The following is a 22,849-nucleotide window of genomic DNA, read 5'->3' as shown; positions in this document are numbered from 1 at the left end:
CCCTGTACTGAGCCATTCGCCCCGAATGACTTTATTCATTACGAGTGCGTGGCGCGGAGTTACATCGAGAGCACGGGCAATCTCAAAGTCCACTCTCTTTCTGAAGGGTTCAGAGACCCTCTCATCAAGGATTGGTTCATGGCGGACATGCATCATCTTCGCTCCTTGAATTTGACAAATTACCTTTTGGCGATGCGAATGGCATTTCTTCTGCGAAGCTGGGATAGGAAATTCCGGACGAAATACTTTCATCCTACCAAGAGGAGGACGAACCTGTCACAGCGTGGACATCTCGCCTTCGCTTGAACAATACCCTTCTTCGACGCGCACACTTTCATCTGACCAATGACAAGTTTCTGGCTCATTTCAAGTCTCGTCTTAACAAGTCTCTCTCTCTCTGCTGCACATCAATGCCACCACAAGGCAGTGAATGAAGATGACCTCATGCAGTAGATATTTATCGTTAAGGGTATCGAGCCATGGCAGCGAGTCTAATGCTACACAATGTTCGCCAGTAATATTCGAGCCAACAGATACTCGTCTTAAGCGAAAACGCTCAAGTAGCGAAGACGATGTTCCGCCCAAAAGAGACACCTTGAGTCCACCACCTTCCACTGCTTCTGTAACTAATGTTCCCTTACCCCCAATTTCCCTTTCTGCTCCCTCGGCCACTCCTTCCCTAAGAACGTCGCTCCCTGAGCGCGCTCACGCCTATCATGCTAGTCTCCCCAGTCTCACAGATGGACAGCGGGATTGGAGGAAACAGAGGAAGAAATGGTTCAAATGTCGTTGTGTATGGGTATATCATACCGTTCCTGATTGTAGGAACGGGCAGCCCGAATCCGCAATGTATCGAGGTATCCTGCTGCAGGACGGGGCCATCCTTGCGCCTGATGCGCCGGAACATTATCCTGAGCCACCACAATTGCCTTATAACGATGGAGAGAGACATTAGAGAGGATGGGAGCATTGAGATTGGGACCGCTTTCCGATGTGGACCACAGCTATTTACTTGTAATATTACTATGTTTACCACTACATAAGGTTTCAGCTTCATGTACGACGTTTACTACACGAGCGGGAAATTTATGGATGTACGGACACTGTCGAACCCAATGCTCGAAAGACGGTGCTAGCAAGATGATCGACTTCAAAGCACACCTCATACCTTGACACATGAAACCTCACCCAGACAGTGCATTGTCATACTTCTCCTCGAGTATCTCCCCTGAACCTCATATTTCTTCAATCAGATTTCCATAATCCGCGATATCCGGATATTCAAGTAATCGCTCTAACGTGTCGCAATAAGGAAGAGGACCTTGCAGAACATATTTCCCGATTTCGCCACCGAACGATAGAGTATCAGAACCGGTGCCGATAATCGCAGAGGCGGTGTTTTTGTAGGTTCCAGAAGAAGCGCTGTTGTTGATATACAAGAGTATTTTTTCGATGATTGCATTAATCCCTTCTGAGACTTAGTAGTGGATATCATGAAGTGTGATGTTAGAAAAACAAAGGAAACGACTTACTTCGTGCGAGTGATCATACTGATGATGTGGCCTAAGGTCATCAAGGGAGTGCAGCACTTGTCGGCTTGCCCACTTCCCGATAAGAAAAAAAGAGGACCTCCTCAGCATGTGCTTTTTTTGCCTCTTCAATCATTTTTGCAACCTCAGGATCGTGCACGGCTGTCCGCCCAAGGATATCGTCCTTCTCCTCTTGGTCCAAGCCTTTTAAGAAGAGCAGATGCGTCCATCCGAGCATGTTTCGCCGGTCTCGCACGTCGGCTACGGTATCTAGGTGTTTCAATAGTGGAGTTGGCGCGGCCAACGGGATTGAAACGACAGTTACCGGATACCCAAGTAGTCGCTGGAGGTCTGTCTGAGACAGGTGGTGATTTGACCACACTGGGTCGGTCTGCGGGCTTTGAGGGTGTAGAGGAAGACATGAATGTGGAAACGGGCATCCCGTAGTCGTCGTGGACCACCTCTCGTAAGCCATCAAGGAGATCCTCGCAGTCCTCAATATCCAGGTGCTCAAAGGCCCTTGGCGAAGTTTTACATAAGGCGCTCGTCTCAAACTTTTTCATGGTAGCACTCTCACAGCGAGAGTCCTCGGTCGCTGCGGCTTTACTTTAGACAGATACATCATTGTATTTTAGAACACAGCAGGCGCATATAATTATAACGATGGAGTCAAAACGTCCTAGGCATCAAGACAGCAGAGCGATTTTGTTTCGAAAGCAACGCAGAGCAAAGAGTCCGACAGGTAGAAAGCAAGAGACCTTTAGACGTCAGACCAGCCACCTTCATCTAGCTTATACGAGGCTTCACTTTCAGGACGGTCAGGGCTATCGACAAGCTTAGCTACCCGTTCTTCAGCACGTCCTTCGGAGAGATTCTGATTAGTAGGGGAGTTCCAGGTCGCAGACAAGAAAATGAACACCTTTACGAAGAAACATCCGCGTCGCAGAAGCGTGCGACAATATGTGTCCACCAATTGGCTTTAGCGCCCCGCCAGCAACGAATGTCATTGTCGCACCGGGATCAGCTAGTTAAGAATTTGGATAGACGTCGGTAAGAAAGTCGATAAAAATCAAATAAAACTTACATTGTACTTGATTCGTGAGGAGGATCGCAATCTGGACGCAAAAATTAGAAAGAGAATATCCATTTGGGATGCTTCAAACGTTGTATTCCTCTGAAAGCTTGGTCAACCTTGACAGCATCTAAATAAAGTATCGTTAGTCTGACTGAGGTCTGAGTCGGCTCATCACTGGACCTGGGCCAGCTAGAAGAGTGAAATCAGTCCTAATCCAATAACCCACATTGAGAATCAACCTTCTGCTGTCTTTCACTCAATTCTCCTCTTCCACTGTAGTCGACGCGGAAGAGGGCCATGATACTGTCAACAATCTGGACAAGTGCATCAACACCCCTAGCCAAACTTGAAATGAAAATAGCTTCGCACCAAGAGTCGAAAGTCTTTGTCTTCGGCAAAACGCAACGAACATTCGTTGATGAGTTCCATCTGAAAAACGGTTTAGAGGGGACGAATCATGAATGAAGAAGCGAGTCCTGACCTGATGTTCACTGTTGAATGCGCGAGCTACAGCCAGAACATAAGGGAAAAGGAAATGAGCCCTAGTCATATGGCCTACCATAAAGGATGTTCTCAAGAGCCATGTTGCCATCTACGCCGAAACGATCGGCAATAGACCTGATGCGGTCAGGTCGGAAGGTCCCTAATAGGGAGCTTAATACGTGTCTCAAAATGGCGGAAGTCCTGTACCTTCCGTGTCAATGTATGCTACCTAGCATGCTATCACTCAACAAATCTTCTTGGCTCGAAAGGTCGGGAGAACGCACCTTTCCTGACGCGCCGCCTAGTTCAGGAGGCAGCTGAGCCACGACACTCATAGTGTGTGCCAACTGAGTTTTGCCAGTCCGGTATTCCCCGTATACTACAAGCAATCTCAGATGCGATGATTAAAAAGGTCCCCAAGCCTACCCTCAGACACAGATTGTGACATGATACCTCCTACTTCCAATGAGATTTCGAGGACAAGTAAAATAGAATCTTACCGCCCAAAATGCCGTCCACAGATTTGCTCCCAGTACTAATAACGAGGACTCTCCGCCGCTTGTCCTGGACTTCAATCCCAGTAGCAAATGATGAACCCTAGGAACGTTTCTTCGACAGCTTCTATTGGTAGACCTGCACACGTCTTACAAGAATCTTATGGGCTGCCTCCTGAAGACTGGGGTTAAGCTGTTAATGCCAAGCGATCAGTTACACACACTGACTTTAATCTTCTCGACTTTCGCTTCTGACATTCCCTGGCAGACATTGAAACTAGGTATATGCTGGACTGACATACGGGGACATACCTTTATCTTAAGCAGGTGGCGCCTGGTTGTCATATTGACACCGGATACGGTGTTGATCGCGGCTGCCTTCAGTTTGAGGATGTCCTGTACATTGATACCCTGCATGGAAGTAAGCAATGGCAAATCCGGACGCATATATGCGCGTACCTGCTGTTGCAATTCGTCTACGCTATCGAAATATGGGGTCTATTCGGTAAATGAATAAGGTAGGCCGGGAACAGCGTGAGAAGGTTCTGACGTCTTCATCAGCAGGGCTCCCTGGCCGTGAAGGAGGTACCGATGCACGAGATGGAGCGCGACGGGGAGGCATAACGATGCTTGGTTGAGGCAAATGCGCGGAGCGGTGATGGAAATGATAGAAGGAAGGAAATCCAACGAAGAACGTGATTTTTTGTACGACGCGTTCTTTGTTGATGTTGCGGGGTAAATCTCCGATCACTCCGAATTCATCAAAAGTTTCACCTTGGCCTTGACTATCTGAAAGTGTTACACGAGTCCCAGAGACAACAGAGTTATGTAAGTATCGCAAAGAGCATAAGCATTGCAGGAACATACAATTCTGCCTTGTCCACTGAGTCTTCTGCGCAATGACGGATCTCTTCAATTTTCTTGCCATTGTACGCTGCATCCTTCACCTTTGCCTTGGATCTATGTTTCTCCGGAGTCTGTAGACTTGCCGGCCTCTATTTTCAAGAGGGACTATACCAAGCATCTATAACTCACTCCGAGAGTTCGCCAAAGTTATCGGCTTCTTGTCAACTTCATAAGTTTCCTCTAAAGTTCTTGATTAATCACATAGGGAGGATTGAAATAACTATCCGGCGAATTATTTAAGAGGAGAAAGTGAAGGAACTTCATATTCATGCCCCCAAAATGTATATGCCAAGTGCTAGCACATCATCTTCGTCCCAAGTAGTTAAGTCCAGCGATCCATGGGAAGTTGAAAGTATCGATATAAGACGTACTCATACCCATTAATGAATGGAGGAAACGGGAAAAGAAGAGAGAACGGCTATAAGGGTAGGTACCTTGTTGATGACTTGCCATGGCAATGGGAGTACACATCCACGCAGCAAAGAACATTATTATTATTGCTCCATGTAAGATATTGATCTACTCAAATGAACATTCCGGCAAGATAAATTCCTCCAGCCGCAGCGTTGCCACAGAATTTTTCAACTCGCTTGCGGATAATGCCAGGATCCAAGGATTCAGTCATCGACAGGCTCAAAACTATGGGGCTTACCGCTGAAGAAAGTCCAAGACGAAAGAAAAGAACGCACTTATATAGATGCTATACTACCTCACACACTGTCCATCTTCATTAGCAGACCATGGCAGTTCCAACTTACTGTATATTTTCCGGGTCCCAAGCGTCATGGCAAGGCCCGAGAAGTTGACCAATGTTTCGCACAGATCTAGAACTTGCAAGCAACAGCACCCTTGAGGTATCCCTCCTGACCAAATGTGAGCCGTTCAATATACCTGCGGTTTACTGTGAACGAAAGATTTATGCCCAGCACCTAAGAGATGGATCATGTAGCCTATATATGATATGCCACTGGTTTTAGGATTAGCTTCTGATGCTCAGAAACTCTCCAGAAAATTACATTCTTCGAGTACAAGATTGTTGGCACAGCTTATCACGGTGATACTATGGATTCACCGTCAGCTCGCGATGGCACGGACCGCTAGTCTCCCTCAGGCAGAGTCTCAAATCAAGACAGTCAAGATTTGAAAACGGTCCGCGGGTCTGCTCAGGTCGGATGAAGGACGTTTTATACATTAAACTTGTTTCAAAATTCTTGCGTTTACTTATGTGTGCCATGGCGCGGTAGAGCGCCTCGTTCGAAATTTTGAATCAACACAATGAGGAACGACGAGAACAACGATCAGCTGTCTTGATATCATCCCTCTTTCCCGCTCTTTGAGCTGCTACGTCCATGGCCAAATCAGGTTTTGACTCTTTTGGAAAAGTTGGTTCTCCCGGTTTTTGAGACTAAAAAAAAGTGTTAGTTGCGCAGAGTCGAAGTAAGGTAGACCAGGAGACATACGATATGCCGCCACACTGATGGTGCCTCTCGAGATCTCCAGGATACAATGCATAAGCACCTTTCCCTGCCTCATTAATACGCTATGAAGATAGTCAACCGCCTCATAGAAGTAAGAATAGAAGTCCTCATTACCGTCTTGACGTACGACAAGAACTAGATCATGGCGATGTTCAGTTTGGAAATAGGTGTTGGAAAGAGTAAGCATGTGCGTGATGCGATGCTTTTGACGCAGGCTTTCGGACATGGGTTCATTAAGACTTGGAGGGCAATTGAAGATCATGGCACGGCAATGTGAATAATGACGCATGTTCTAAGGTATATTTGCCCTTCTACAATCTCTTCCATTGGCTGCGGGTCCGAATTCTTTGGATCATTATCCGAGTCCTTGGCCTCGTTGCATTCGTTGGCATCAACATCACTGCATTTACCAGCTGGAGACCTGACTTGCTCAGGCCCTGCGTCGCCAATAGTAGCGTGGAAGATGATTGAATGGATGAAGAAAAGGCGACAGACGGAGCCTGATCAGGCAATGATTCTAACATCAAATCTTTTACGTTGATTGCCGCGGTATGTTGTTGTCTAGTTAGCTGTCGTTCGCACGGTAGTAAAGAATGGTATTGATGTCAAGGTTCGAAGTTGAAGGTACACAAAAAGTCGGAAACTGCTTGTAACAGGAAACACTGGCGACTACTACCCTTTTCGTCAATGGCGCGTTGTTAGGGAACGATGGAACGTACCGGCAGCTTGAGCTTACTGAGTAACTTGCATATTAAGTACAACATAAGTATTATCGAAGTCTCATAGGATCCTTTATAGTGGCCTAAAGAAAGCGCGGAGCACCTTATCTCGATGCGTAGTAACTGGGAACGCTTCACCAAGTTCAAATAGATCTGTTTGAACAGAGATCTAGTATTCAAAAATAATTAAAATCAGTCGGTCAGCCTACAATAAAGCCAAGAACCCCAAAACTTCGCCGTAGTTTGATACAATCATGCATGATGAAATGACCGATCTTGAGAGGCTCGGAAAATAATGAAATCCTGAGGGGGGGAAGGATGAAGTTGTCTTGGCACTAGGGCTTTCATATTTCTGTGTCAAAAAGGTAGAAAGACAAGGTGGAATAGAACGCTAGAAGGACTTAGTTGACCCTGGGACGCAGCGGACGTTGCGCGTCTGTGCGATGGCAACATTCCAACTTTGAAGCGGTTTCAAACATAATTCGCTATTTTTAGTCAAGAAACAATGAACGGGACCGACTGTATGACCCACCAGTAGAATCGATAACAGCCATGAAACCGAGCCAGATCGGATTGCGACTTTCTGTATCGTTTCAATGTCATCCATCGCTACCATTCTTTTCCGAAACCACTAACGGCGATATCCAGGCCGGAACAGTGTACCTTGTAGTAGCGCAGCTCGTGGGCGGGTCCGACAGAAATTCATTTGATTTACTCTGGGGTTGGGAGGTTTTGTCGACTGCGACCATCGAATTCGAGATACCAGAGACTGAAGAGAGCCAGATGGTAAGTGACGACACTGTGTTAAGGGAGCCAGACTTACGACGGACATGGCAGGATGTTGTCAAGAAAACGCTACCAGTGTCCTACTATAAGTCTTTGCTTGAGCAACTTGGAAAGAGAGCGTCGAGGTTTCTGAGATCGTCGAAACTCGCTGAAGGCGGCAATATCATCCCTGCTCCCTGTCCTCGTCTATGCACAGTCTCATCAAACGCCTCCCCATAGGTTGCCACGGGTTCCATATATCGTTCAAATCGCAAAGCTAAAATTTAGCGCGAGAACAAGGGATGTGATGTTGCACTATAGCGTGAACCAGATCATCTGGGGCTACGAATCGAATCCGATCAAAGGTTAACGATTTAATGTGTAACATTGATATCGAGATAACAAATTTAAGAGCGTCCTTGGCGTCCTTGAGGTTCTTGCTTCAGCCAGGGGTGGAACCACAACTGTTGCGAGAGCCGCTGGGAGGACCGAGGGTAGCTTATGGCGAGTCTGACCGTCGTCGACGGTGTGCTTCGCAGGTGGCACCGCAAAATCCGGTTTAGGAGTGACGGAGCACGGCAACGGCGAAGGAATTAAATCCAACCGTGGTAAAAAAGAATTATCGGATCCGGAAGCTTACCTGGAAGATATATAACCAGAAAATAGGAGTAACGGGGGGTCAACAGTCCAGCGGTAGCTGTCGTGGTCCAAGATAGTCGGTAATGCCTACAAAAATCGAAATAAAATTTTTCGAGAAAATGCCAGTGCATAGGAGAGTGGAGACCAAGGAGGAGGGCGACCGGAGGATCCTTTGAGCATTTTGGGGTGTCCGGCAACAGAACAAGGGTAATCGGAAGGCGGCAGTTTGTTTGTGCGACATCTGGACCAGACTACCATCATCCTTGTCTGTGCCACTGAGGTCGCTCTCCTGACGCAGACGTACGTCTACTACTGTTCCACTAAGGCCTCAGAATGATATCTTCGTTGATTTGCAAAGAAATGACGAAACGGCTAGTTTTCTAGAAATTCAGTCTCGTCGTCTTTTTTCTTCAGCAGCAGGTCTTGCTCTATCACATCGATTATCGTTTCAAAGCTTCTGGACAGCGTTTTGTTCTCTCACAGACATTCCGGTGCATGGGCAGAGGCATGCAATCAGAAACATTGCCCATAGTCGCCGTTCGCGATTCCAGGACGCTAAAATTAAAAATGGAGTCCCCTTGAACCTGAAGATATAATAGCTGTCTTCCTGGTATGCTCTTGGGTCTTCCAGTCCTTAATGTCATCAAGTTCATCGTCGGGTGAGATCCAGAGGATCGAGTTTCCGGAGATAGTCGCAACAGGGCAATATCGTTGAATTGGGTCGGCGGCGCAGACTTTGGATATAATGGTCGCAGGCATGTCTTCAAGTTCTTCGGGCTCTCTTGTTCTGTCCTTGGTGATACTCTCCGGTGTCAGCCTGTACTTGACGTCCAAACAGGTGTTTTAACTTTTGCTGGCCCTTGAAATATTCTGGAAGCACACGGTGTTTACCTTAATCATGGTGACGGACGCGGGGGATGGTACACAGGAATGTTAGAAATTCCGGTGAGAGCATGATGTGAGTCGTCGCGTTACGCGTTTGCAGGACAGACACGCGGTCATATACTGTCACAGACGTGATACATTTACGTAATCAAAGCAACGTCACATAACTGGTCGATTCCCCGAAATTTGCCTCCGTCGGCGTCATTCAATTATTGGTGACATAGAATTTACGAATAACCAAGAGCTAGACATGAGAGTCGACAGAGAGGAATCGGAGTGACGGGAGAAGACCCATCGTCGGTCGTCAAAGCCGTCATTCCTATTTCCAGTAACTCGGTATACTGGTCCACAGTCTTGGGTTCGAGCCGTCGTACCTGGAAATACGCGTCGCCATAGTCTAGGAATGTTGGGGACATGTTCTGCTGTATGGTTGAGGATCCATCTGGACTGCACCATTCTCGTTGGGCATTTTGGGGAGTAGGCATAACACTGAGAAGAACACGCCCCGACAGGATCAAATTTGAGCGCTCGATATTCCCCTTATGTCATTCCAATGTTTACGCCAAACATAGTGGGTAAAGCACTGGCTCAATACGGATTCGGTTCCCGATATCGAAGCCCAGGTGCACTTTAAAAGCCAGGGAAGCCGACCGGGATACTTTTCTCTTCTCTCACACACACACCACGCTCTTTCGTCTCTTTTCATCCTCATGCCTCCATTGCGCACCCGCGACCGCGACCTCCCTTCTATGCATTCGGTTTTCGTTCAAGCTGAGACTATCCCCATCAATGCCACCATATACTATCAACACGTTCCTCTGCCGTCTCTCGTCTTTCGTTACGAGCCTTATGGGCATGCTTATGCCACTAGAAACCATCCTTTAATGGTGCGCACGGTTCTCCTGAGGTTATTCTTGGCTAAATTTGCACAGACCACTACTCGTGATGGTAATATTGATTGGGATGGCCGTGTCTTTTTCACTGTAGCCCTCGTAAGTGATCATCTGTTTGCGGATGTGGACTTGGTTTTGATGATCAGTACAGCCTCAGCCCACGGAGGAAGAAATGGCTCTCAATGAGGCTCTTCAAGCAAACCCGGAGCCTGCGCCTGTTCCGCCTCCTCGTGGTCGCGTTAGGCGCCTGTCGATCCTAGTCATTGTCAGGCTCTTATCCGTCTTTTCCTGTCATATATGCTCATTAATCTGACCAGGAGCTAGCCCTTGCTGTTACCCGTCGGCTTCGTATCTCTCGTTTGGACTGAGCTCTGCCTCCTGTCTAGAATGTTCGTTCTAAAAAATTTCTTGCTCCTCGCTCAAAAAGAAATTTCGGGGTCTGAGGCTGAAGCCATACCTTAACACACATTTTTCTTGGATCTTATGTCGTTGTCAATGTATCATTACATCTCGCCGTAGTTACTAGCTTTGCTATCACTGTACATCTATCTCTCCAATGCCCATTCTAAATTTTGCCAGTACTTATAGACAGATACGAGCATGTATATGAAGCTGGCTTGCCAGGTTAACCACGCATGCCCACTCAGATATTACCTCATGTTTTTTGCACCCCAATTCTCATGAGGATCGACAGTCCGAGGAAATTGTACATGTTAGCGATAGCTTAAAACACCATGGAATAACCACAGAACGTAAGACATTAATTAATCGGCATCAACAACCATACCGCCACGACCCCTTCTGATCCTATCCTCCAGACCACCGGATCCACCAAACACTTTCTTCGATTCCTGGCTCAAGAAGCCTCCCATGCCCTTCGACTTGGCCCTGGCCTGCTCCTCTGCAGCATGGTCAGCCTTCTCTTTCTCCAACATTTGCGCCAGACGCTCCTTCCGCTCGCTACTCATAACAGTGGCATCGGCGGTCATGGCAGCCAGCCGAGTCGCGCGGTCTTCAGTGGCACGGTTGTCAGATAAACGGGCAGGAGGCGGACTTGTGCGTGGTCGTTTCGCAGGAATGTGACGGTCATATCTCTCCCTGCTCGAACTGCACGCCCGTTTCCCGGGTTCTTCGAGTCTATCATAAGACGTGGGCCGACGTCCGATGTCTCGGGACGGTTCGTCATGGTGACGCCGACGCAAGTCGCGAGGGGGGCTGTCGTGACGGTGGTGATAAGGCGGTGAAGGGCTGCGGCCTGTATGGCGTCGTGAATGACGTCCCTCTTCGCTGCTGCTTCGATCACCGTAGCGAGAACGAGAGGGTAATGGTGAGGGTCGTCGGTCAAAGGAACTCCGACGATTAGAGTGATGGGATCGACCATAACGATCTGGGGAGCGAGACCTCGGCCTATTGCGGTCGTCCAAAGGGCTCGGTGAGCGAGAGTATCTGTCCCGCCTCTGTTTACGCTCCAGCTTCAATCGTTTCTTTTCCTCTTTCTCCAGTTTCTTCTGCTTCTTATCTTTCTTCGGCTTGATGCCATTGCGCTCCTGCATCTCCCTGAGGCGAAGAGGGTTAGCCATTAGAGTTTCATAAGCCGCTTGCTCTTGCTGTTTGATGGCAAGTAGAGGGTCTTCGCGGATTTTTGCGGCAATGTCACGAGCGTTGTTGGCATTCTGGACGGCGATAAAGTTCTTGTGAGAGGCACCAAGCTACTTAATGGTTAGATTACGGATTCAGCAGTCATACGAAAGTGCGTACCTTGGCATTGTCGTCTGCCGTTAAGATCTTGTCCACCCTCTTCTTCCCAAGGAGATAATCCTCGAGATCATTTGGATTCTGACTGCTGCCCGTCGCCGGAGTCGTGTACATCCATTCAAGCTTTTCTGTCCGTTTCTTCCCTGTTTTCTCTTCTTGAAGTCGCTGCAGCTCTTGAAGTTGCCGCTCTTCTTCCTTTTCTTTGCGAAGTTGGTCTAGCTTTTTCTTCTCTTCAAGCTAATACGGAAAGTATCACGTCAGACTTGTAAACAAGTAAAAATCATGAAATAGACTCACAGCCTTCTTCTCCTCAAGCCAGACCCGCTCCTGATTCTTCAACAGGAGCGGGTGCCATGACTTCTTCATGTTCAAGTCGCCACCACCCATTTTGATGATGTGTTGGATGAATGAATATAAAGTAGGTTGGGTAGAGCGCAAGCCTGAATACGTCAAAGAAGAATCAACTCAGAAGGGTACCGCCTATTTGCACGTGCTTGCCAGCTCCGCAATTCCGGCCTTCTGAATTCATCGTTCATGGTTCCTCTCTCAACCTGACATTCACCATGTCTTTACCAACGGACGTACAGGACGACATCGAATACGAAGAAAATGATCCATTTAATCGTGATGCTGATGATGTTAATACGCCTTTTCGTCCTGAGTGAGCATGCTGTCTCTGCTGCGTGTAATGACCCAACAGCTATTAACAGGCCAACTCGGTCCATCTACGCTCTAACGCGCCAGGAAATAACAAAAGGACTGGCCAACCGATTCGTCCACTCACGGACATATATCATTCTATATCTTGGAATGGCTGCCTTGTCGGTGACGACGGTGGTGCTCAGCCTCGTAGACGGGTGTCCCGGTCTCCCCTTCTATATTCTCGAAATTATCATCAATGTGGCGATGATACTTGAAGTCAGTGTACGGTTTGTTGCGTTTGGACGTGTAAGCATGATGCATCTTTCCCCTGGGTTCGAACTCACAAACATCATGATGATAGCAATTTTGGAAATCGCCATTCAATGTTGTAGATCTCATTCTCACCGTCTTCTGCGCTCTTACTTTGCTAGTACTCGCCTTTGCCTCATCGTGTGGGTCTACTAGCAAAGAGGAAGAAATACTGGACACGCTTCTGCTTGTTGCTCGCAATGTTCTTCAATTCAGTCGTCTTGCAGCGGTCATGAGACAGTATGTTTATTGAAAATTCCATCATTTTTGATGCTGATGTCATTCCTACCAAAGATCTGGGCAGTCTATATTCTCGCGGCCGAAGCCCATTGACATCAATGCTGCACGGCGATACAACCTTGATATTGATATTGACAGTGATGAGGAAGAAGATGCTGAACTTGGCCGACCGCTAGTGCGAAATCCCGTATTGTTCGATGCAGGTTCGGGGCAACGACCGCAAGGTGGAAATTCTACCATGTCCGCGATGCCTCGAGCTGCGGAAGCTGTGCGAGATAGAGATACTGAAGATGTATGGGCGGAGCTGGGTTAGAGGTTTGCTGTACGATAAAGTCATTTGATAATGACTCATAATTGACGCGATATAGAGCCAAGCAAGGGCTAGTAAGCGTGCCTTTGGAGTTCCTTGCGGATTTTTCCCAGTTTGCGCGTATTCAACCTCAGCGATCATGCCGCTCAGATGGATCCAGGGCTCGGATTATTATGTTTTACCGGGAAAAGATGATGATACCTTGCACAGCCGAGGCTGGTGGAGTATTGTTCTATATTTTGGGGGGGGGGTATGATGGACGTTATGAGAAGAGGACTATTTAGACGGGTCAAATTGACGAAAATCGATGGACAGGAATTTTCTCAATATATATTTTTCTGGGACCGCCGACAGAATCCGGCTGATTCGGGGAGACGTAAAATTACCTTTTTCAGAGTGCGGACGTTTCCAGGAGACCGATTGGCTTTACGGCAGGATCAGAACGTGTTAGAAAACAATTCGACCAGTCCAGACGCTATACTCTTTTTGCCAACGACGACGACGTCCATGTTCTGACCTTGTCGACTCTTGCTCCTGTGCTCAGAAGGCCAGGTCAGCCCTGTACACCCCCAATCTTTCCCAGTATTTCTCTGCCTTTGCTTTCGTGCTGTTCCTATCTTTTATCCGTCATTCATCTTCCATGTCGTCCGCTATATCGCGCCATGACCAGGCTTCACGAAGTTGGTGGTCCTCAAAACACGCCAAGTACCCTGCCCAACCCAAGGATATGCCCCAGGATTATACTCCAGGAAGCTCGACGTCTTCCACCAAATCTTCTAGTAGCAAGTTCAATTCTCTGACTTCTGTTTTCAAGTCCAAGAAGCATCCTTCCCTGGCAATACAGGACCCTCCTTTGCCTCCCACCCGACCCGTTCTCTCTGCTGTCTCACCGTCGGATGTGGGACGATCAAAGTCTCAGAACGTTCAGTACACTCGACCCCCGTCCAAATCTGTTTCATCCACCCTCTCACAGGCAGAATCATCAGAGCCCCGTACTCCAGTCGACAGCAATCGCGAAATGCACCATCAGTCATTACTGACCCTGTCGGACACCGATCCTTTTGCCTCCCATGGTATATTCATACCCCACTCTCCTGTAGACCCGAACCGTCTCTCGGTTTACTCAAATTCCTCCATCACAGAATACTCCAAACGGAGTGACGCAGTGATTAACCGTGGATCTTACGCTTCGTCCTCATCTCAGTCGAACTATTACGGTGATTCACCGTCGTTTAGTCCGACTTCCCGTACGGCGTCGTCGCCAGATATACCCGCTCGGCGAAAACTTACGTCCAAGTACATTTCACGCGTCCTTCTCTCACTTCATTTCGTGCTCATCCTTTTGCGTAGGAAATCGGGAGGTGATTTGCGCCGTAATGGGTCGATGCATTCTTCTGTGGTTTCTGCGGAAGTCACCCGGAATGTCAGGGATGCAGCATGGGAAACGCACCCATCTTCCAAAATTCCAATCATCAAGAACTCGTCATCAGTCACTCTAACAGATAAAAATCGATTGAGCCAACCTGACACTTCACATGTAACACGCCCATCGCTTCGCGCTCGAGGCCTGACGGAAAGCGGCGGCATTCATCCACCAAACTTTCTTTTTCGGGACTCTGTGAAGTCTCCGGATAGAGATTCAACTTCTTTCCCCCGCGTTATCGTACGTCAGGCGTCCATTCAACGAATGGGCTTGCCGCCAAGTGCACCTCCTACACAACGACTTCCTCTTCCTCCTTCCTTCTCCGTGCCTATAGTCGATGACGACGCAGATATAATACTATCGCCTGACATATCGGGAGGTTCCGCATCTTCTTCTTTCACTTCTTCGATGAGGGAACCGTACATGGCCAACCAACATTACATTCCGCGGGAGGATAGAGCGCAAAGGGATACATCTCCCGAACTCGAGAAGTCCCCATTGTCTTCTCCTAAAGCAAGTCGTACCCTCAAAAAGTCAATATCTCATCAGTCCCTGACGAAGAGGGGGAGCTCCAGTGGGTCACCAGCTCCGCCCACTATTGGGGTTGACCCTGTTGTTGAGAAGGCACCACGGAAACAGAGATCATTCCATCATACTCGCCTTCCCATGATACCTCCCCTCCCTCTTCCGCTGCGTCACAGTAGCAACTCAGTTGCTACTTCTGCAGTTCCTTTAAACACTGCAGGGGATGCTACTTCCATATTGGATAAGCGTGGAAGTTCGAGCGGAGGGTCCGCCAGTGGTGGGAGAAAACGGCTATTTTCGGGGTCACACTTTGGGAGGCATTCAACGTCGCAGGGACCCTCGTCCGAAGAAGATAAACGATCGGTTTTCAGTCTTCCTGTCGAGTCTGCCTGTGCCGGTGGCAGTAGTTTGTTGTCACAGGCGACTTTGTCTCCATCGTCCTCTTTTTGGGACGAGAGCACCCCGGACATTCCCAGTAGTCCGAGGCCTGAATACGTCCCTCAGTCGATATTGTCACCAGCTGAGCTCCTCGAAGTAGAGGCCAATATCCAGGATGCGCTCAATTTCCGTAAACAGTCGCGAGAGCACGGCTATTCCGTGGTATCTTCTTCTACTGCTGCAGATGACGACTACGGTTCCATCCCGGAAGGCCTTGCGGCGCCGTTCTCTCTTGACACTGGTCCAAATCTAGGCATATCCCTTCCATCTCTACATTCGCGCTCATCGATGCAGCCCACACTTCCTTCATCCATAACTTCGAATTCCTTTTTCTCATATCCTTTACCATCTGATCCGCCTCACAGCCTCCCTCCCCCACCTCGCCGCTCTCGCCCTAAAACTTCTCCCGCTCATAATGACAATGGAATCAAACCTTTATCTCCCCCTCCACGTACGAAGGTGCGCAGGAAAGTATCGGTCGAGGGCAATCTCCGGCCGAATTTGATGATGAGGAAACCATCCTTCTTGGATATAGATGATGGGTTCGATCACCACCGTGTCAAGCAGCAGGACCCTCCATCAAAGGTGAATGTTAAGGAACAAATACATGATAGCTTCCTTGATCTCGCGCGAGAGTCATTTGACGGCTCGCGTAGTGATGACCCATAGCGACACCTTATTCTCTTTCTCAACAACGGATGCGGTACATATCCTATCTTTATGTTCTTATTTGCTATATACTATACCTTAAGCATGTGTTTTTTATCGTTTTCGTCGGCTTTCCGTCCCATTGTTTTAATATAGTCGCAACAACCCTATCAGGTTATACGTTCGTATACCACCCTCCTTTACATTCCTCCGTGTACCTCCAACATTCACTACGGCCAGTGGCCGGAACCGTATATTTCCCTTCTCTCCCACCTTAAGCAAAGCATTCAAATGGTTGTTCCGTGGTAGAAGTATCATATAAAAGATGTGGTACCTTGAAGAAAAACATTCAATCTGTCTCATTCGTATGATATCCGGCCCTTCTCATCGCGCCCAAGCGATGTCTCGCCGCACCGAGCTCCTTCTCCAATTTAAGAATCTCAACTTGCTGCTCCATCTCCCGTCTCTTGAACTCTAAGACTGCCATATCCTTGTAGTTGATATCCTCTGATTCGATTTGCTTAGCCGATACAGCTTTGACTTGACGAACAAGGGCCTTGCAAGCCTCACTGACTACCTTGGCGGCCAGTTCAAGGCGCTCTTGGGTTTTGGACATGAGATTTGCTTTAACGCGAGAGGCTGCAACGAGCTGGGCAGTTGCACCAGCCACCTCGTTAGAAGCGACAATAAGTTGTTCCAATGAATGTGTTCCCGAAAGTACTCCATCAGCGCTTTCGATAAGGAGATTCGTGGCGAATGCAACAGCTTTGGCAGCAGAAATAAGGCCTTCTGTCCACCTGTTGTTTCGTTTGTAAAACTGTTGTGAAGTGCTCGACCCTTTGCCTTGTGCCACAATCTCTTGCTGCGAGTCGGTTGCAGCTTGGATGAGACGTGAAATGGCATTCGTGATGGCCATCGCAGCCGATAAGATGGAGTCGTGTACTTGTAAGTCAACGACACTGAAACGAGATGAATCACGGGGTCGGGCCATGAGCTCCTGCAAACGCTGCGTTGCAAGCTCGATGGCTTTGGCAGCACCCATCATTTCTTGCTCGACGATGTCCCCAATATCTCCGTTGGCACGAGCTAGTGCGCCAGATTTGGCGCCCTTAGGGATGAGTTTGTCGACAACTTCTGACAACTTCGCAAGCGCTCCACGTGCCTCGCCGTTGTTGCGCATGACAACGTCTTTTCGTTGGCTAGGTTGCAGAAGATCAAGTTTGTAAGACTGCAAGTTCATGAAGAAACGAAGGCCCATGTCTCCCGCAGCCTTGGCGACGTTAATAATCTTGTCAGATGCATCGTCGTCGCTGGCCAGTCGTGTGATGCCTTTGCTATTGATCAAAACATCAGCAAGAGATTGAGCAAATTCGTTTGCGGTCTTGATAACCTCCACATGTTCACCTCCAGCTTCTTCTCCGAGATACAGATTGTACACCGTCGCGAACTCCGTGGCGTTGTTGATCGACTTCTCAATCATTGACAGCGTGTACTCTGGCGTTGAATTGAGATTGCCTGCTTGTGTTAAGGACTCCAGCTCGTAGATAGATTCATCGACCTTCGAGACGCAAGCTTTCAGGATAGAGTCTGATATACGTGTGAGAATAGTGATCAGAGCCGTATGAGAAGAGAAGCTAACCAATGATCTCGTTGAGCTTCTTCCGATTATCCAAAATCAAGGTATCAATTTGGGCATCCAAACCTCGACTGACCTCGCCCTGATCCTGCTAAGACGTTAGCCACGTTTTAAAAATACTCGGAGACAGTAGACATACCTGTTGCGCTTCGTTGAGTTGTTGCAGAGTGCTGTCAACACTCTCCTGTAGGATCATGATCTCTTGATCTTTCTCTTCTCGTAAATGCTCAATGTCATCACTAGAATTTTGAAGTTTGGTAAGGAGGTCGTCAATTTGAATTTGTTTGCTCTGCGAAGCATGAATACATCTCAGGCATACATGGAAGAATAGACCTACGCGTAATGAGTCCTCCAGCTCAGACAGCTGCCTATTATACTTGGCAAGAACCGAGGTAACTTCTGAATTCTTTGAACGTGACGCATCTTCTGCGCGCTCATTCGCAAAATTGAGTTCGCGACGTAAACGATCCATATCCTCTTTGGTTGATGACTTCGCGCGATCCAGCTCGAACCTAGCGCGGTCGCGCTCACGCAACATATCAGCCAACTCCAAATTTTTCGCCTTCAAGTCTCTCTCCATTCGCTCCATCCGATCGACGGCTTCTTGAGCAGAATTCGCTTTCAGTTGTAATTGCTTGAATTTGGAGAGCATATCCAAATGCTCAGTGCGAAGTTGGCTGTAAAGCTTCGCAAGTGCCTCGTACTTGTTGCGCCATAGAGTAACCTGATCTTGCAGCTGTTTGATCAAATCGTCCTTCGAAGCCATCTGTGAGTTTATATGGGAGGTTACGCCATTCAATTCCGCCTCCAATGCTTTCACCCGCTAAAATCTAATGTTTAATGCAGGACGTGCTCGATGACGTAATAACATACCCGATCGTACTGTTCCAAAAAGATCTGGTCTCGTTCATACTGCCCTCTCATAGCAAGTAACTGACGCTCTAGTTCACCCGCTTGCTGCGCAGCTTGACTATTATACATCTGTTGCTGCTGTAGCATGAGCTGTTCCTGAGCTAGGCGTTGCGCTTCAGCTTGCTCTCGCTGCCTTTGTTCAAATTCCAGAGCTTGTTGCTGTTCTAGTTCTTGGCGTCGGCGCTCCTCCGCCTCTCGAGCTGCTTGAAGGGCGGCTTGCTGCTCTTCATATTGCTTGAGCATCTTGGCCTGCTCACTCATGTCGCTAGGTGACGGGATGACAGGGGGAGGAGAAGGAGACCTGACAGCTGTCTTGGGACGAGCAGGGAGGTCGGGAGCATCCCCAGTGTCTAGCAGATTGGGTGGCTCCTAAGATATTGTAAATGGTATATGGTACAGGAAACCGAGAAAGGCAGCACATACGTGGCCCAACTTTGGCACATTGATGAGGCCCGTGAGATACTTGAGATTGGAACATTCGTAATAAAACTTCCTCAGATTGTAATGTTGTTGGGTGTATCGTTCCTTAAGAGGTTCCAAGGCATCGACATCGTTCGTTCCTATATGCACAGTTGAAATCCTAGTCAGCAATTGGAATCGGGAATCTCACGTCTATACATTGCTCGCATCATACTTGTGATGAAACGATAGATACCCCAGCTCTCCTTGACAAGTGGTACCAGGGCAGATATACGGCATTCATTGTTCGTTGAGTGGCGGAAATGAGAGAAAATCATTTTCTGGAAGGAATCAATTTGTTCTTGTAAACCCATTAAGTCGGAAATAGTTTCATAGCTAAGACGATCGTTGAATAGACAGATGGATAGCAAGCTCTGAATGCGTACCCTTCATTTGGATCGTCGATGCCCTTCAGCGTAACGTACTCTTCGTACTCAAAAAGACCGTTGAATTCTGGTCGAAGTCGGTGGAAACGCAATTTCGCCAAAATAAATTGAACGTAGGTTCTGATTAACGGCCCATACCCTGTTCCCTATGAGCGACGCTACAGCAACCTCAGTTGTAACATACCTCGCATTCCATCATTACCAACTGTCCTAGAACAAGTTTCCAGCCATGACGTCTGCCCATGTGCTTCTTTGATAGTCTGTAGACATAAAGAGTGTATTCGCAAATCAAGGTCAACGGTAGCTTACATTCGGATGGCCCTCTTGGAGAACTTTGTGAACGGTTATCAGTGCCTTGAATGTCTGAACTTCATCAGAAAGAATGGGTTGTACGCGCAGGCCGCTCCAAAATGAGATCGAGGAATGATAATCCCATGTGAACACAATGCATTCTAGTCCTCCTGTAAAACCATAGTCGTATGAGCAGACAACGTAGACGCACTTCGAACATGTTTCTGCTTTGGAGCAGTTTCCTCCGGGCTAGTGGCCTTCTTGATATTTACGACGAGTTCTTGTTCGGCCTTGTCTTTGTCAACAGGCCTAGTAGGATAATGTATCTCCTCCTCGATGTCGAACCCGCTCTGGCGGGTATTTCGACCATACCTACGCTACACTGTTAGAGTCTCAGCTATAGAAGTGAATGTCATGAACCCACATTACTGGTGGATGATGGTTGCAGAAGAAGATAAAGCTGTGCTCGTCCGAAATTGTCGCTGCTGCGTGCAAACTCCCATGTTCCGCTTGTTTTGCCAACACGTCCGCTTCAGACCATCATCTTTCGCGTCGAATTCTCAAGCACGATGGCTGTTTTCTGGATTATTTTCACGCAAGACAGCATCAGTCCCTGTTCCATATAAACCGCGAAAGGAACGGTGGATCACACCCACGGTTGTCGTCGTCGGGTTTATTCCAGTGTTTTGTTTTGGTCTGGGGACATGGCAGATGCAGCGGCTGCAGTGGAAAATAAATCTCATAGATGAACTACAAGAGAAACTACAGCTGCAGCCGTTGTATTTACCGAAGAAAATCAAGTGCGCCTTTTGCCCTTCATTTGGACAGCAGGCTTCAACTTCGCACTAGTTTGTCAGTCATTCCCGAGTTCATCTGGCGCAGGGTGGTGGTTAGAGGCAAATGGGACCACGCGCACACTATGCTGTTCCCTCTTCGCGTCCGTGAGGGCGTCGTTGGTGTACATCTCGTCACTCCCTTGATTCGTGAAGATGGGTCGACCATCTTAGTAAATCGCGGCTTCTTATCTCAGGAGCATGCCGAAGATCATTCATGGGACCGTCCAGAGGGAGAGGTAGAAGTTTTTGGAATGCTTCGCACTTCCCAACCTCGCAATGCGTTTACTCCTGATAATCATCCTGAGGAAGGAATATGGTACTGGTATGATGTGGATGCAATGACCGAATATGCAGGCGGCGAGAAGGCAAATGTGCAACCTGTCTATTTGGAACAAATATTCGGTGCGTCGCACTGGGCCTTATTCTGTGTGCTCTGCTAATTCTTATTAGAGGGACATGCTGGTCAGGCTTCATACTGCGTTGACCATGGCATACCTGTTGGGCGACCTCCGACAGTCGATCTCAGAAACTCTCATCTGTCTTATGTGATAACTTGGTGAATATTGGAACAATCATTAATGTTCTACGACCTAATCAATTTCTTGGTCTTAGGTATTCGTTATCAGCGCTGACTGCGTTCATGTTCGTGCGTCTTCTTGCAAACAGGAAGAAGTCCAACGTTCGCAGGCTTCCTCGTTACGGTTAGAGATGGATGAATTGGATGACAACAGTGTTGATCACCCTTGCCAGTCGAATTGCTCTTTGGTCTCACACACCAGAATATAGGGAGTACAGAAACATCATTTTATAAAGTTTGTTCGAATACGGAAATTCGCCTTTCGCAAGTGCGTTTCTCCTGCTTACGTGCGTTACCTATGGACCAAGCATGGAGGACATTCAGCTCTCCGCTTTGACATTGGCTAGCTGCACTCCCTTGGTTTTTGCATAAAGAAATTTCAAACCATTCTTTACAATGACGTGTCTGGACAAAATCTGATTCACTCGCCAGACCCATTGATTTTTTGTTCATGCGGTGAGCCACTAGGTGGCATTGCTTACGGTGGCAGGCTCGAAAGGTATATAAATGAGAAATCCACCGTTCCCTATTCTCCCTCACATAACGACTCTAAAGATGTCTGCTCACTCATCTTCCTTCACGCTCCCGCATACTCGCTCCGAGGACCAGATACACAACAATTACTCCCTTCACAATAGAACACAGCGCTCTGGCTACAATACTCCTACTTCGGCGGCTCAGTCCACCCATACCAACTCTTTACTGTTCAGTATTAGCCCCCGACAAATTTGTGAGTGCCACTCCATGTAAACTGCAGACTTGTGCAACTGCTTACGATGATTCCAACTACAGATTCCTCTCGTGACGGACGTTCGAGCATGAACCAAGCATTGTACGATCACAGTCGCAATAGCGCAAGAGGCGATATCTCCATGTACTCCTCAAGTGTGGCGGCAAATCTTGCTAGCGCCTACGCCATCACTAGAGGGTCCTCTGTACGTGATGCTGCCTTTTCTCTTCGCTCTTTCCCCAACATATGCATCTAGGATAGTTCCAGTTCAGTTTCCTTTGCTGAAACACTTGATACCTCCCCAAGATGTAAGTGGGACTCTAACCTTGGTCTTACTGAGATAATCTTGAACTGACGAATATTCAATCCTTAGCTCGAATGACAGATTTTCGATTCCCTCTTACCAATGTTGAATGCCAGCTTCAGCGCAAGTACCGTCCTGACCCTCTTAACTCGGAGTTAACCCGGCATAGCTCGACGCCTGCACTATGTAATTCCGGCGGAAGAAGCCCACTTCCTGGTCCGAATATATACATAGGCGCTCCTGCTGCCCAGCAAACCGAGTTATCAAGGATGTCGCACTGGCCAGCCTGTGCAGCCCAGACGTATATCTTAATGGATGACACCCCTGAAACACCTCGCACCCGCGTGAATATCATGCGTAATGTTACGCCCTTATTTGCCATGATTAATAGTCGCGCAGCAGCCATAGGTGTTACAACAACGCTGGACGGAGACTTGATCTTTCAACACAAGTGAATCGTATACGCCTCTTTTCAACCTGCACATTTTATGTAGTACCAATAATGAACAAAGTGTCGAGACCTGCTTATAGTACTTGTAGTTGATGTTCTCAGTCCCAAAAT

General features: G+C 47.9%; 12 protein-coding genes across 12 annotated transcripts; 6 read left to right on the top strand and 6 right to left on the bottom strand.

Annotated features, from left to right (window-relative positions):
- Window positions 1-436: 436 nt before the first annotated feature.
- BT62DRAFT_1000108 (uncharacterized protein) lies at window positions 437-955 on the top strand (the record flags this gene model as incomplete). Its single annotated transcript, XM_043176615.1, has 1 exon — window positions 437-955. One exon carries the CDS (start codon window positions 437-439, stop codon window positions 953-955), a length of 519 nt encoding a protein of 172 aa, XP_043045870.1.
- A 280-nt stretch (window positions 956-1,235) lies between these two features.
- Window positions 1,236-2,092, bottom strand: BT62DRAFT_1000107 (uncharacterized protein; the record flags this gene model as incomplete). The annotated part of the gene is made up of 3 exons (XM_043176614.1): window positions 1,236-1,471; window positions 1,590-1,799; window positions 1,855-2,092. 3 exons carry the CDS (start codon window positions 2,090-2,092, stop codon window positions 1,236-1,238), a joined length of 684 nt encoding a protein of 227 aa, XP_043045869.1.
- Window positions 2,093-3,513: 1,421 nt separating this feature from the next.
- Window positions 3,514-4,252, bottom strand: BT62DRAFT_926562 (uncharacterized protein). Its single transcript, XM_043185064.1, has 6 exons — window positions 4,132-4,252; window positions 4,041-4,079; window positions 3,894-3,992; window positions 3,810-3,842; window positions 3,736-3,756; window positions 3,514-3,684 (listed from the first exon to the last, which is right to left on the bottom strand). The coding sequence occupies exons 1-6, from the start codon at window positions 4,201-4,203 to the stop codon at window positions 3,544-3,546; spliced, it is 405 nt and encodes a 134-aa protein (XP_043045868.1). The 5' UTR covers window positions 4,204-4,252; the 3' UTR covers window positions 3,514-3,543.
- Window positions 4,253-5,697: 1,445 nt separating this feature from the next.
- On the bottom strand, window positions 5,698-6,474 carry BT62DRAFT_1071513 (uncharacterized protein). Its single transcript, XM_043178770.1, has 2 exons — window positions 5,948-6,474; window positions 5,698-5,892 (listed from the first exon to the last, which is right to left on the bottom strand). Exons 1-2 carry the CDS (start codon window positions 6,252-6,254, stop codon window positions 5,846-5,848), a joined length of 354 nt encoding a protein of 117 aa, XP_043045867.1. The 5' UTR covers window positions 6,255-6,474; the 3' UTR covers window positions 5,698-5,845.
- A 1,382-nt stretch (window positions 6,475-7,856) lies between these two features.
- BT62DRAFT_1000103 (uncharacterized protein) lies at window positions 7,857-9,458 on the bottom strand (the record flags this gene model as incomplete). The annotated part of the gene is made up of 5 exons (XM_043176613.1): window positions 7,857-7,959; window positions 8,090-8,175; window positions 8,234-8,400; window positions 8,673-8,905; window positions 9,205-9,458. 5 exons carry the CDS (start codon window positions 9,456-9,458, stop codon window positions 7,857-7,859), a joined length of 843 nt encoding a protein of 280 aa, XP_043045866.1.
- A 113-nt stretch (window positions 9,459-9,571) lies between these two features.
- On the top strand, window positions 9,572-10,545 carry BT62DRAFT_299952 (uncharacterized protein). Its single transcript, XM_043180413.1, has 4 exons — window positions 9,572-9,860; window positions 9,906-9,965; window positions 10,018-10,131; window positions 10,184-10,545. Exons 1-4 carry the CDS (start codon window positions 9,684-9,686, stop codon window positions 10,232-10,234), a joined length of 402 nt encoding a protein of 133 aa, XP_043045865.1. The 5' UTR covers window positions 9,572-9,683; the 3' UTR covers window positions 10,235-10,545.
- Window positions 10,546-10,552: 7 nt separating this feature from the next.
- On the bottom strand, window positions 10,553-12,095 carry BT62DRAFT_926559 (uncharacterized protein). The gene is made up of 3 exons (XM_043185063.1): window positions 11,919-12,095; window positions 11,625-11,858; window positions 10,553-11,575 (listed from the first exon to the last, which is right to left on the bottom strand). The coding sequence occupies exons 1-3, from the start codon at window positions 12,006-12,008 to the stop codon at window positions 10,631-10,633; spliced, it is 1,269 nt and encodes a 422-aa protein (XP_043045864.1). The 5' UTR covers window positions 12,009-12,095; the 3' UTR covers window positions 10,553-10,630.
- Window positions 12,096-12,130: 35 nt separating this feature from the next.
- BT62DRAFT_960404 (uncharacterized protein) lies at window positions 12,131-13,302 on the top strand. The gene is made up of 4 exons (XM_043188551.1): window positions 12,131-12,282; window positions 12,332-12,569; window positions 12,625-12,812; window positions 12,867-13,302. The coding sequence occupies exons 1-4, from the start codon at window positions 12,185-12,187 to the stop codon at window positions 13,123-13,125; spliced, it is 783 nt and encodes a 260-aa protein (XP_043045863.1). The 5' UTR covers window positions 12,131-12,184; the 3' UTR covers window positions 13,126-13,302.
- Window positions 13,303-13,575: 273 nt separating this feature from the next.
- Window positions 13,576-16,177, top strand: BT62DRAFT_1071508 (uncharacterized protein; the record flags this gene model as incomplete). Its single annotated transcript, XM_043178769.1, has 1 exon — window positions 13,576-16,177. The coding sequence occupies exon 1, from the start codon at window positions 13,763-13,765 to the stop codon at window positions 16,175-16,177; it is 2,415 nt and encodes an 804-aa protein (XP_043045862.1). The 5' UTR covers window positions 13,576-13,762.
- On the top strand, window positions 16,033-16,470 carry BT62DRAFT_299907 (uncharacterized protein). Its single transcript, XM_043180412.1, has one exon. The coding sequence runs from the start codon at window positions 16,207-16,209 to the stop codon at window positions 16,432-16,434; it is 228 nt and encodes a 75-aa protein (XP_043045861.1). The 5' UTR covers window positions 16,033-16,206; the 3' UTR covers window positions 16,435-16,470.
- BT62DRAFT_941470 (cytoskeleton assembly control protein) lies at window positions 16,183-20,388 on the bottom strand. The gene is made up of 12 exons (XM_043187794.1): window positions 20,265-20,388; window positions 20,052-20,212; window positions 19,859-20,001; window positions 19,734-19,809; window positions 19,550-19,688; window positions 19,315-19,499; window positions 19,128-19,264; window positions 18,666-19,073; window positions 18,130-18,615; window positions 17,932-18,081; window positions 17,796-17,880; window positions 16,183-17,743 (listed from the first exon to the last, which is right to left on the bottom strand). Coding segments are annotated over exons 1-12 (3,210 nt in total). The 5' UTR covers window positions 20,267-20,388; the 3' UTR covers window positions 16,183-16,505.
- BT62DRAFT_1071506 (SURF1-domain-containing protein) lies at window positions 20,330-22,840 on the top strand. The gene is made up of 10 exons (XM_043178768.1): window positions 20,330-20,640; window positions 20,690-21,078; window positions 21,127-21,232; window positions 21,289-21,377; window positions 21,427-21,521; window positions 21,744-21,752; window positions 21,809-21,983; window positions 22,046-22,188; window positions 22,240-22,291; window positions 22,357-22,840. The coding sequence occupies exons 1-10, from the start codon at window positions 20,342-20,344 to the stop codon at window positions 22,740-22,742; spliced, it is 1,743 nt and encodes a 580-aa protein (XP_043045859.1). The 5' UTR covers window positions 20,330-20,341; the 3' UTR covers window positions 22,743-22,840.
- The last annotated feature ends 9 nt before the right edge of the window (window positions 22,841-22,849 follow it).

The sequence above is a fragment of the Guyanagaster necrorhizus genome, assembly GCF_019112545.1.
Source record: "Guyanagaster necrorhizus MCA 3950 unplaced genomic scaffold BT62scaffold_2, whole genome shotgun sequence".
Lineage (NCBI taxonomy): Eukaryota > Fungi > Basidiomycota > Agaricomycetes > Agaricales > Physalacriaceae > Guyanagaster > Guyanagaster necrorhizus.
The sequence above is the reverse complement of the archived record's forward strand: the minus strand, read 5'-3'. Positions and strand labels throughout refer to the sequence as shown.